Genomic DNA, 13,800 nt, shown 5'->3' with positions numbered 1-13,800 from the left:
AATGTAATTGGGAATCAGATTAAGCTGTTGATATGTTGCCTTGAAAACCAGTAGACCCCTGCAGTTCTTCTTAACTGGCCAACTGTCTATCTATTACTGAGGTGAGTATCACTGTCCAGACCTCAACCACTCCTCTTAACACAAATGTTTGGTCTTCATTGTTTCGAAAACTTTGTCTGCACTTTGGAAAGTGTTGTTGCATAGGACTTAAATTCCGATCTGATAATTGTATTGGTTTACTGATAGAGGATGTATTAATGAGTTATTTTGATGTCATTCACGTTTTAAAGTATTTCTGGAAACTTGCATGAGTACGATGTGCATATTATGTTCCTTTTTCCTCTCATTTTAAAAGAGCGTTGTACTTCCTGAAAATGATGCAATATGACAATTATTTTCCCTTCAAATTGCATTCTAGCAAATTCTCACTATTTTCTGTCGAGAAAAGGGTAACGTCTCACACATGACTGCATCTAAAAACGTCCCCCCCTGTCCATATGTACACTGTTAATCGTGGCTTAAAGGTCGACTTTGGGCACGAAAAATGGTCCGTCTCGTTCTCAATTTTCAAACAGAAATGGGGTGTACTCTGTGGTTTATCGACGTCATTCCAACGTAGCTAGTTCGTTATCTAAACTTGTCACTAGCCAATAACTTATCCAGTATGTGTTGACGTCATTTCACAGGATTTGTTTTTAGACAGAAGCTGTAGACGTCGTTAAGACTTGGCATTTCTGAAGCCAAACCATTTTGAACGTGCATTGATCAGTTATACAGTTTTAAAGTGTTTATTTTTGTCCAAGGTCGACCTTTAAAATGTTCTATGCTACTGGCATTTTAACGCTTTAGCTAGCAATATGTATATACATATATTCTATGTGCTAACATGGAGAATAAATGTATCAAAAAGTTCCTGTAGTTGAGTATTCATTTATGTCCATCTGAGGGTATTTTAGGGCTCTATTCAATATATCACTGAAGCGTTACAGATTGAGTGGTTAGAAATGTACAGGTAATTTCTGATTGACCCAACATATTGCTGGGTGTACCGTGAATGCAGTCTTCGCTGACGCGGGAACATTGCCTTTAAATTTCAATAACGCTGAACTTCCATGATATGGATTGAAGTAACTGAATAAATGGGTGCCATTTGGGTTGAAACCTGAGAAATATCTAAAAGTTTCCAGGGTAAGACAGAAAATTATTTTTCTTGAACTTCAAAGTACTTTTTGGATCAGTAAAACTGTTTGCTGTGCAAAAAAGATATTTTCAAACATACTTTTTCTCATATTGTTGGCCTTACCATAGGCTGGGATTCAATCCGATCAATGGTAGATCCCTGTAAGTGTGCTTGACATTTACAGGTCATTTTCAATTGAACCGACATGCATGTTTACCGTGAAAGGGCAATCCGGTTGAATCCCGGTCCTATTCTTGAAAAGGGCAGGTAGTGTCAACACTAAATTAATGGTTGTGATTATAGGATGTGAAAAACATTACTTCCATATATCCAACGTTGGGGAAAATGAGAGTTCGCCAAAGACATGATTCAAATTAGTAATTTGTTTCACTTTCACCGCGATGAAAGACTTTGGGCTGGAGTCATTCCATATCGAGAAAGATCCTCGTAAAACATGTTAAGGTAATTTCCTATTGGGCCGACATATGCAGCGTTTACCGTGAATGCAGTCACTGCGGACACGAACATCGCCTTTAAATTGAATTCAAACTAAAGCAGCCCCTTCTCGCACTTGAATGAACCGACTGATTTGCCACATGTAATAAATAATGTTCTGTTTAATCCTGATACACTTCCTCAGGAGACTGAACAGAATCATGCCTTATCAGTTTCCCAAAACAGTATCCTAACACGGAACCCAGACTGGCTGCGCGCGTGCGTCATCGTGCATAAATATATTTTGTCCTCCCACACCAAACGCGATCACGACACGCAGGTTAATTAAATATCAAAACAAACTCTGAACCAATTACATTAATTTGGGGACAGGTCGAAAAGCATTAACTTTATGGCAATTTAGCTAGCAAATTTGTCCTAGAATATAAACATTGAGTTATTTTACCTGAAATGCACGAAGGTCCTCTACTCAGACAATTAATCCACACATAAAACGATCAACTGAATCATTTCTAGTCATCTCTCTTCCTTCCAGGCTTTTCCTTCTCTTGATTCTATATTGCGATTGGCCAATGAAGAGTGAAGAGATGGGAGAGGCAGGACTTGCAGCTCGATCTGCGTCAGAAATAGAACTGACTTATTTTTTAGCCCTTGGCAAACGCAGACACTCCTTGATGTGCATGAGCAGTGTGGGTGCAATAATTTAATATATATTTCTACATTTATTTTGCGACGCGAGCGGTGTAGTCAGCCTGTAACACCCTGACTACACCGCTTGCGCAAATAAATCTATAATCTTCAATTATTGTACCCACACTGCTGACGTGCGCCAACGAGCATCTGCATTGCCAAGGGCTAAAATAGAAGTCAAGTTCTATTTGTGAAGCAGATCGTGCTGCAAATCCTGCCTCCCATCTCGTCATGCCTCTCCCATCTCCTCACTCCCACGAACACATTAAAAGCTGCGATATAATAAAATCCCGGCCTTAATTGTATTTGTTTTCAGCCACCAACAGTATTTACATTCAACCATGCAAACTTGCTCACAAGTGAGTTCTAGATTTCCAATCCAGCTGTTTTCTTCATACCGAAAAATGTTTTATTTGAAGATAAATGTTCCCAAACATGTAGATACAGTAGGCTTTCTTCTGGAAATAAATTAACTGAATAACCACTAAAGGCAAACATGTAAACCTATTCCCAAAATTAGGACTTCATTACAAAAAGATGTCAAAATCCCAAATATAAGGAGCCTATTTAAATCTGTCAAAATATACTACATGAATTAGAAAGACTATATTGTGCTACTTCCATAAATGCTCCAATGTGCAAACACTGAAATAATTATTCTTGTAACTTATACCATGACATTGTTGAATACTTGTTTCTGATTGGCTTGAAGGGCATTCTAGAGCGTGCATTATTTCCCTAATTACGCATGGTATAATGCAATGGCTGTAGTTCATTACATGTTCTATGTTTGATCTGCTTTTAAAAGCAAAAGTTGAATTTAAAACATTTCCCATTGTTAAATCGATTTTCATAACAGCAAGCTAGGACTGATGGTTTGTTAGCTAACTAGCAAGTATGTTTGTTTGGTTACTACTACTAACTTGCTAGCTACTTCAGTGGATGTTGAAACATTTGTACCTGCAAATTAACACATTTTTGCAGTGGTATAAAAAGGGATAATCAACATGAGGCTCTGCATTCTCTGGAAAATAATGCAACGCCGCTAGCACATTGTGCTCATCGTTCACTATTTTCCATAGAACGCATAGCCCCTCGATTATCCCTTACATATTTCACTACACGCAAACAAATATATGCATGTATGAAAGTTGCCATAGTTGATGGATTTTGTAATACATTTTGAAAACCGTAATACATATCTTCAGATTAGATATTCATATGGGTAGACCTGTGTAAACCTTTTCACAATAGGAATGGCTCAGATCTATACCTCTTTAATGAAAGCCACCAAATATCAGCAGTGTACCAGATGAATTTGCAACAAGTAGATTTACAGCACTGCGACAAGTATAGGATGGGACCATTATCATTTTTCAATGAACAGCTATGAAACAGTATAAACGTGTGTCTCAACCGAGGGCTATGAGCTTAGCACACACTCATCTGTTACTTTGTAAATCTCTAGAAACAGTTCACTAATGTTTGTGAGTAGAATGCATTGCCTCTGTTGAGATAAGCCTTTCAAAATAAAATAAGTGGCAAAACATGAAATAGTTCAGATGTGCACAGACTGCGCTGTTGAGGCTGGCTGACTCAGTATTTGTTATTTCGCATCAATCATTCTTGGTTAAATATCTTTTTAAAGTCGTAATAGAGCAAACTGATTGATTGATGGCTTTGATTCATTATACATTACACCACCATAGAAGATATGGAAAACTTGCTATGTAATGTGTGTATGAACAAAGTTAACAAAACCCAAAATCTCATATGTAACATATCAAATATGCTTGGGCATATGATAGAATTACATTGAGATGCAACCTCTGAAACAGCAGGTAGGTAGCCTAACAGTTAAGAGCGTTGGGACCATAACCAAAAGGTCGCTGGTTTGAATCCCGAGCCGACCAGTTAACATCTGTCAATGTGCCCTTTAGCAGGGCACTTAACCCTAATTGCTCTGCTAAAATTTAAACACCGTGTACTGCTGCAACAAACAAACATTTTATAGTCAAAATCATTTAAATATTTATTTAATTGAAAGACTTATGCCAACTCAGTTCAGACATTTTTTTATAAAAAAAAAAAGTCAGTGTCATTCTTGCCAATAAAAAGAATGCTGTGTAGATACTAGAAAGTGCTTTTAAAGATTCTAATGTGTTGAACTAAAACATTCTTAGCCATGAACTTTACCGTCAAATCATGTATGTTTCCACACAGATTTAAGGTTTCACTCTCCCCCAAAACTGCTCTTCCACCTTATGATAGTTGCCTCAAGATTTATTCCTCTAAAGGGTTTCCGTAAAAATGTTGTCTTGTACTTTTTCCCCTCTGACATCAATATAGGAGGCCTGATTGGTCTCTCAATGTAAAAATATTAAGGACTAAACTTTTTATTCAATTCTGGTGAAGATCTCCAACCTGTTGTTTCAGAAACAAGTGTTTGACATGCCAGCACAAAGACATACTCATCATCCTTCTCACAGACATTTCTCAAAAAGTGCTTTTGATCTTTTCAGGGCTGTTCTTTGTCTCTGAAATGCAGTACTTCTCAACTTGCATGATGTCTGACGTACACAGAGCTGAAGATGTTGCGTTGTTTGAAGGACATAAAGGGGATGACTGTAAGGATTCAGACTGTCCTCTCAATAACTGCACACATTTTGCTTGGTGAATCCTAGGTCTTTTTAATTAATATAGATCTATATTTGATATACTTGATGTGATACTAGTATTCACTCAAGATAATACAATGCTTTGTTTTTATATTAGCAAATATTCAAGATTAAAACATTCTTGAATGTCCTCTCTCATATACTTCTAAAGTGAACAAAATAAATTAAAATCAGTTTTTGTACATACTTACATGATATGAAATAACATAGTGTTTTCCTTCAATTGAAGTATAATGATATTGAACATGACAACTGAGTAAAAGGCTGTTGTAGTTGAAATAATCACACTGGTTTCTCACTGGTTTCCCTTGTAGTTGGGACAGTTGTCACAGAAAAATAAATGTTAGCACAGAACTAAAAACGTAATTGTAAAAAAACAAAACAAAAAAACAAACAATATATTGTACCTCATATTGTAAAGTTCAAGCACAAAATTGATATGTCCTGTATCAAAACATATCTGTATTTGTAATGACTGATATAAAAAAAGGTCAACATAAAATACCATTTGCCACAGCTTGTAAATATTCTTAAAAAATACCCTAACCTCTTAGAGGGCAGATTAAAAAAAACGAGCGACTTCAGCAATACGTAACATGAAAATATATACACACTTAAAGCAATAACCAAAAAAGCTCAAATCTAATAAACTAGACGCACTCTCCCATCATCGACACACAGAGCTCCTTCCATTCCAATCTTTCACTACACTGACCAGTCTCCTGTTCCTGACAATTCTAGGCGTTTTTGTTTTGAACTAGCGACAACGTCCCACAAACTAGGCGAGCGCCTGGGTCCAGGACTCACGTCCTCTCCCCCTCCTCAGAGACCAGAGGTCCTGTTGCATTGCAGTATGTACATAAAGCTCGGCCCGTCGGTTCAAGGCCTTGTCTATGGTCTAGTAGGTCTCCAGCTGGCAGGCTACATGTTATAGGCCACGTAGATGGGGTCCAGCTGGTCGGCCAGGAAGCCGTCCCGGAGGTGCATCCTCTGCTTCTCCCCCCGGGAGTTGATGGGGATGACCCCGATGTCCACCACCACCACCACCCCCACGATCAGGTAGTGTTCCTCCAGAACCACGTTGGTCACCAGGGGCACCAGGTCCAGGGCCTCCTGCTCCGACCCATCCAGCTCCACCACCACCACCAGGAGGTTGGTCCACGTGAACACCGCACTGCAAGGGAGAGACAGACAGGTAGTCAGGTTCAGTCAGTTTAAACAACATGAGCTACTGGTCTGAGCTCCAACACCAGGAGGTTGATACATGTGAACACTGCAACAACAAACCGTATAAGTAGGTACTGTGCATGTTGTAAGTTAGCTACTCACTCTGGCATTTCAACAAACAGTAAGTCAATCTAGGGCATTTCAACTGCTCACCATTAACAACTTGTAATTTAACATAATCAGCTTGATATTTGAACAGAAAATAATTTGGTAAAATGCCCCTACTGCATGTGTTTGTCCTGATTTGATATATACAATAGGCTGATCAGATCCTTCTATACATCTGACCTGTATATAGTTAACTAAAGTTTTTCTGCATCGTACTGGCCGCCTACTTGCTTTCTCTCTTGGATAAAATGTCCCGAAAACGTTGAGCTACACCAGAACCACAAATCCCCAAGCTACTGTATTTTATCAGGATGCTTATCATGTAGCCTTATGAAGTTACAGTCATCACCATTCTGTGATGCTCTTATGCGTCCTGATAACGGAGGTCTCGATGTCGATGGGGTGGTACCTCATTCCCCTCAGCTCCATGGCCTCATCCAACGCCCCCACCACGTACAGGGCATCGTGTCGCTCTGCACACACACAAACATAATAACAAACTGCTGCTACTGGATGTGAAGCTCACCTGTGAAAGTATGCATGATAAGTACATTTGGTAATGAAGGGAACACGTAGCTTACCCCCGCTGGCATCAGTCAGTTCGGTCCTCCTGAGGAAGCCCAGGTATCCGGTGCGGGCCCAGATTGTCTGTGTGTCTCCAAAGCTCAGACGGGAGGTAAAGTGGTCTGACTGCAGGGCCTCGTCTCCATACACTGTGAAGTAGCCGCTGGCATTGTGTCCACTGCACACCCAGATCTGTGGGCAGGACAGCAATTCGATGTTTTAATTCATGCTTTTTAAGTGAGATCCTCTGGGGATCCAATCCATGTCTAGTTGTATGATTGTTTACCCAAATTAATTCAGAACAACTCAGCCCTTAAACTTACAGGACCGCTGGACGTATCACTAATATCAAACATGTTATAGTGGATCTGTGTCCAGACCAATCCAGTGACAAATGTGTACTTTTAGACCAATTACATAACACTTACTGGTCTTAGAACATTACACTGGATATCTAAGATGCTCCTTAAAGGGAGCCCACCATCAACAACATCTGTGAACATGGTGTGTTTCTATGTTTTGTAGTAAAACAGAGAAGAAGACAGTGTTCCCAATGACATCATCGGTGAGCATCCTGTGATTTGAACCAATGGAATTGCCTACTAATTGGTTGATGAGGTCATTGGTTAAACCATCTTCCGCTATATATTTTACTACAAAACATAGAAACGCCCCATTTTCACAGATGTTGATGTTGGGGTGGTGCTGGAATATGAAGTTTAAAAATGGTAAAATTTCCCTTTAACATCAAGTGAGACTGAAGTTATGTGGGCTGACTCTTAAAGTACACAGAGAGAGACTATTGTAGTTTAGTCTAATGAGAGAGTGAATATCTAATGAGCTATGACACTTAAGTACAGAGAGAGACTATTGTAGCCCAATTTATTGTAGCTTGTACTGAGTTTAATGAGTGAGTGATTATGTCTCAACCAACCTCTCCAAGATGCGAGTCTCCCAGCGGTCCCTTGGTCTCCGGGTTAGCGATGATAATTCGAACCCCAGGTAGAATCTGATGGCATTAAGGAAGAGACGATTAGTGCTTTCATCTCTCCACTCCTCTCTCCTTTCAGAGAGGCCATTTATGTAACTGATTTACTGGGTTGAGGCACAGTGAAGTGGCCCGACTCCCTCTCTCTCCCAAAAGGGCGCCATTTAGTAAGCGACCACAAACTGTGTAACAGGATTTAATGTTGCGAGAGAAAAAAAAGCCTCATTGTTGTGTGGTACAGACTGATCCGGATCTCCTGGCTGGTCCATGTGAAACAGAGCAGAGCGCTGCCACAGCCGGGGCACAATTAACTCTCACCTACACTTCCTCAATTATGGGGATGGGTTGCTGTGGAAACTAACTAGACGACTAGACGAATCACAGCACAGCATACACACTACAGTTTAATCTCAGTGATTCAAAATACTTCAGAGTCTACCCTATGTCTATGTAAATGACAACCATTCGTTTGTTCATTCACCAAGTCAGGAAAGGGACTCACTTTTCCAGATTCCATGAGTGGTAAACTGTGTGGAGAACCTCTCTCTACCAGACGAACCCTGTGAGGGAGGGAGGAAGTGAAGAGTTACTGGGCCTCTGAGTCAATACTGTGGTTGCGTCCCAAATGGCACCCTATTCCCTATATAGTGCACTACTTCTGACCAGAGCCCTGCGGTAATAGGGAGCCATTTGAGACACACCCTGTGAGTCAGCGTGTCATCTGGCTAGTCGTCCTCACCGAGCACTTCATCATCAAGACTAAAGGATACTGGAGAGCAATAGATTACATTCTGAAACCTTTCATTTCACATTTCATCCAATGCAGCAGTTTATACAAGCCCTTTTAGTCTACAAATTATACTTTACTTTCAACACAAACACAATAGCTACATCCCAGGGAGGAGGACAGTGGTGGAGGCAAAAACGACTGTCTATAATCACAGTGTGTATGTGAATAGCAGCAGCTATATTTGTGAGCGGTGAGGCCCAATGTGCAGCATGCTGTGGCCCTGCTAGTACACTGTGTCTCAGACTCCGTCGGCATTCACATGGCAACCTATTCCCTATATAGTGCACTTCTTTTGACCAGAGCCCTATGGACACTTGTCAAAAGTAGTACACTATAAAGGGAATTAGGATGCCATTTGGGATGTACATTAGTCCAGAGCAGCTACAGGCTGGGTCCTATTGATGTGTTGACTGGGTGTGGGAGAGGTACGTAGACCCACTGTTCTGACCCCGGGCCGTCTTAAAGACCCGTTTGTAATCTTAATGTCAGACTTTGCGAACACAGCTAGAGGCTCCATAGCCAGTTATATCGGACTGCTTTAGTGTCACAGGGAATGAGTCTGGCTTCAACCTTTATGCATACAATGCAGTGGAACTATTCCACTGTAAATGGACACTGCAGAGGTAATGACTCCTGAACAGCTAATCAAATGGTTACCCAGACTATTTGCATTGTCCCCCCCACCCCCCTCTTCTACACTGCTGCTACTCTGTCATTATCTATGCATAGTCACTTCAATAACTCTACCTACATGTACATATTACCTGCACATTGACTCTGAACCGGTACCCCCTGTATAGAGCCCCGCTATTGTTATTTACTGCTTGGTCTTTCTTTTTTGAATAGGCGTTTTCATAAAACTACATTGTTGGTTTTAAGGGCTTGTAAGTAAGCATTTCATGGTAAGGTCTACACTGGTTGTATTTGGCACGTGTGCCAAATACAATTTGATTTGAGTCTTCAATGTCATGCGAGCATGGTCCAAGATATTGTTTTGGTTGTGAGCAACATTCTGTTGGCATAGATGTCATACCTCTGATTCTGAAGACCCCCCTGTGTGTGTCACTCACTGACGCAGAATAAACAGTACAACAGAAAATGCACCACTTGGTGTACTATATAGCTCATTTATCAAATAATTTATTCATTTCAACAAATGCTTAAGAGGATGTTCTGATAGGAGCATGCCCTTACCTGTCGTGCCTCAGCGCTCTCATGTCCACATACACAGTGGTTGGGTCTGGTCCTGAAGTTCCCTGCAGAATGACAACGCGCCAGGGTTAGTGTCCGAGCTAGGATGTCTGCTGCCTTACAGAACCATGAACACAGCGCTGTCTAGATGCTACTAGCATGTTAGTGCTTAACAGAATGCCTACAGATCACACTGGTTGTGAATGGCAGCTTTGCGACAAGTCCAACCAACAATACTAATCCTAATGGGTTACGAACTATAACATTCAGACATACCATGGTTGTGGAAGAGGATAATAAGAAAAGGTTGAAGTCAATAAAAACCAAAAAGAACCGAACAGGGCCCCGTATCCACAAAGCACTGACAGTTTGAGGTACCGCAAAGGAAAATGTGGGATAACGCTCACTGACAGGGTTGCAAATGATAACCAATCGCAACGAAGCGTCGCCAGCTGTGCACGCTTCTGACAACCACGGTCTGGTTGTGGTTGAAAGCAATGGTCAAACGTTTGATAGAAATGATCTCCCACAATAAAAATCGGGGATGGGACTGTAGATCGGTCTCCATCAGTACGTTCATTCGTACTTTAGTCACACGCGATCTCTCAGACAGCACTGGGACGATTTTGACTAAACTTGTGTGAATGATGCGTCATTCGTGGCGGATGACGAGTTGCTTTGTTTTCGCATGACACGACCACTTTGCCTACTGTTCATTTTTACTTGCCGATCAATAGCAGAAAACTTTTGAAAGGTCTATAATTTTCACCGAGCAAAATCAAAGTTAACATAGGCCCTAGCTTTCAATCGCCCAATTTGTAGGCATGCCCAATTCAGGCATCTTTTTTTTTTAAACGTGATATTGCTCTCAAGGACACCTTGAAATAACATGATTTAGGTTAATTGATGAAATAATCCACAGAAAACAAATGAGATTATTTATTAGCCTAGTCGTTAGAAGTAATTAGGCATTTCATGTGAAATCATTGTCAAAAGCTTATGAGGCTACTGTTGCATGTAGGTCTAGATTATTTATAGGTTGATCAGAAATATTTAAAAAAATGTCTTTCAACAACTTCAAATCAATTGCCTGCAATGGCGCAGGAACCACTGAATCTGTGCCTTTTTCTACTATCTATTTTCTATTATCATGACACCTGCTGGTAACTCCTAACTGGTTAGGACACCTCATGAGGTCTTCGAAATATCTGTTGACTAAGCTTCATGCATAGCTTTATTTTGACCCATATGAGTAGTAGAATGTCTCTAGCCTCAGCACTTACGACCAATTTTCTAGTGAGGGACGCTTTGTGGATACGCCCCAGAGCAGAAGGAAAATGAAAAAAAGGTGCACCTAAAAACTGTTCTGAGATCAGATCCAGTCTGATCCACCTCATGCAAACACAGAAAGAAGCCACAAAACAAAAAAAACATTTTGTTTTTTTAAAGAGGAGAGGGAGAACAGAACACAACCAGATGGAAGGAGAGAGAGGAGGTAGACATGGTGATATAGTGCATCATGTCTGAACGAGCAAACACAATCTGTATCTGTCCCTTCAATAGATGGTTTTGAAAGCTGACAGTTCAGTAGAGAGGCTTGACTGGCCAGACATGAGAGTCAAAGCCACACAGACAGAACAACACAATCCCAACATACATTACATTGAACACAGAGGCACCAAGTTGAACAGTAGTGTAGTAGTGTGCGTGTCTGATAGTATTTTCTATCTAGTAGGTTAGTGAACAACCAAAAAACCCATATGAATAAAGAGGAGAAACCAGCCAACAAAGAAATAGAGAAAGCACAGAGCAGCTTCCCCTCCCCAGACTTCCTCAGCCTAGCTCTGGTCCAGGGTGTTACATGCAGCTTGCTGATGTGGCGCTTTCCTCAACGCCCTGGACTAGAGACATCCCCGGCCCTCCCCAGGTAGATTGCAGTGCACCCGTGACTCAGCAGCATGTTTTAATAGCATGGCTAAGGCTTTGGCAGAGGAAGCAGCAGAGCAGCATCTACCACCAGAGAGGAAGACAGCCATAGAGCTACACATGCTAGATCCTGACTCATTCCAGCCAGACAGCCAGCTATAGAGCTGCACATGCTAGACTGACTCATACCAGCCATAGAGCTACACATGCTAGATCCTGACTCATTGCAGCCATAGACAGCCAGCTATAGAGCTGCACATGCTAGACTGACTCAGACCAGCCATAGAGCTACACATGCTAGATCCTGACTCAGTCCTGAGTACACGCAGACCAGAACACAAGGTACTGTCAAACAGGACACACTATACAGTCTTACAGCAGTATCGCAATAGTACAGTATTATAGTATTTATCTACAGTCACTCAAACATCGAGCAGGCCTACACTATGACAATACTACTACTACTGCAAATACTGCAGTCACACTGCACTAAACTAGAATTGTTCAGATTGGGAATGTGCTTTAGTTCACGGAGGCTAATTTGGACTAGGCTATTAACACTAATATAGTACTATACAAGTGACATGATGGTATTGTACTCTCACTGCACTTCTGTCTCTCTGGGTCTCAGAAGGAAAGCATTCTCGGTGAGCTGTGGCAGTATCTATCTCAAGGCAAACTGGAAGCTGTCACTGATATGATATGACCACACTTGACAAGTTGGCCCAGCACAGGTTAACGTTTCAGTACTGCAGGGATTTCATTTTAACAAGCTGACTTTTTCTAAGTGCTGAGCGCTTTGCTAAGAGGGGTCTCAAATGGCACCTTTAGACAGTAGAACATATTGCTGCTACACAAACAAAACAGTATGTGTGCACATGTCCCAAATAGCACCCTTTCCTCTAGATGGTGCACTACTTTTGACCACAGGCCATAGGGCCCTGGTCAAAAAGAGGTGTGCTACATAGGGAACAGGGTGCCATTCGTAACTCAGCCTATAACAGCTCACCAGAGTGGCAACGGTTGCCTTTCCCTGTTAAGTCAAATATGGCCCCAATATCACCATATAACCCTTAAATCACATCACTGTAACTGACCTTTGAATCACACATCCTGTCCACCTAGAAAGCTACTGAGAAGCTTTGAGAATGGCTGTGCCTGTGTCCCAATATACTGCTATACCTGTTCTCTACCCTGTCCCCCCCACCCCCACCCCTTCCTATCCTAACCCGTCCCCTGCCCCGCCCTCCCTTCCCCTGCCTGCTCACAACACCTGATGAAGAGGGTGATTAGCGAACGTGAAAATCCCCTACCTGGTCAGCAAGCTTCCCCAGCCTGTGAGGCTATAGCAGCAGCAGGAGGAGAGTGAGGAGGAGGTAGGAAGGAGAAATAAGGGGGAGGAGGGAGGAAGAAGGGGGCGAAGACAAAAACGAAGTATAAGATGTGGGTGGGGTTATGCAAAACAACAGAGGGGGGGAAAAAAACAAAAATGTCAACTATAGAAATGGGAAACAAAAAAAAACAGAAGCCGCCTTAAACTAAATGAGAAGTTATGTTCTAGGCTTATTAATGTTAGCCAATAGATCAATGTTAGCAAATGTTGGGACATTTATACATGATCAGTTACATTTACACGATTTCATTGATAGTATTGATCAGGAATGGGCAACTTCGATAGGGCCGGGGGGCCACAAAACATCTGAACTCATCATGAGGGGCTGTAGTGGCTCGCGAGTCCGCGTACCCACATCCATACCCACAAATACATACCCACACATCCAGTCAGAGGTGGCCCTAGCCTTCTGGGGGCCCTAAGTGAAATTGTGTTACGTATACTCAAGTTAAGAAGAGTAGCATGCAGTAAGTCAGAGGTAATCGCTTATTTACAATAGAGTTTAAGAGGGAAGAATCTATACATGTCAAATAATGGTGTTAAATACAACATTTTCAACAGGCTTCTCGATTGGGCTTTTTGTCAATCCTTCAGATTTGATTGATTGAT

General features: G+C 41.5%; 1 protein-coding gene across 50 annotated transcripts in view; it reads right to left on the bottom strand.

The window, feature by feature from the left end:
• Positions 1–4,332: 4,332 nt before the first annotated feature.
• dip2cb (DIP2 acetate--CoA ligase C (putative) b) overlaps positions 4,333–13,800 on the bottom strand; it is a 245,213-nt gene continuing 235,745 nt past the window's right edge. For 25 of the 50 annotated variants that reach the window (XM_090182162.1, XM_090182168.1, XM_090182167.1 and 22 more), the window contains exons 32-38: positions 13,112–13,141; positions 9,876–9,937; positions 8,394–8,451; positions 7,838–7,912; positions 6,921–7,095; positions 6,689–6,812; positions 4,333–6,178 (exon numbers count right to left, since the gene is read on the bottom strand). In XM_090182162.1, the coding sequence (XP_090038288.1) occupies positions 5,926–6,178; positions 6,689–6,812; positions 6,921–7,095; positions 7,838–7,912; positions 8,394–8,451; positions 9,876–9,937; positions 13,112–13,141 (777 nt within the window). In that variant the 3' untranslated portion in view covers positions 4,333–5,925. The remainder of the gene's footprint in view (positions 6,179–6,688; positions 6,813–6,920; positions 7,096–7,837; positions 7,913–8,393; positions 8,452–9,875; positions 9,938–13,111; positions 13,142–13,800) is intronic. The other 25 variants (XM_090182176.1, XM_090182182.1, XM_090182181.1 and 22 more) reach the window with 1 other exon arrangement.

The sequence above is a fragment of the Oncorhynchus mykiss genome, chromosome 8, assembly GCF_057628025.1.
Source record: "Oncorhynchus mykiss isolate SJ-2025 chromosome 8, ASM5762802v1, whole genome shotgun sequence".
In the NCBI taxonomy this organism is placed as follows: domain Eukaryota; kingdom Metazoa; phylum Chordata; class Actinopteri; order Salmoniformes; family Salmonidae; genus Oncorhynchus; species Oncorhynchus mykiss.
Note: the sequence above shows the minus strand (reverse complement) of the source record. Positions and strands in the feature narration are given on the sequence as shown.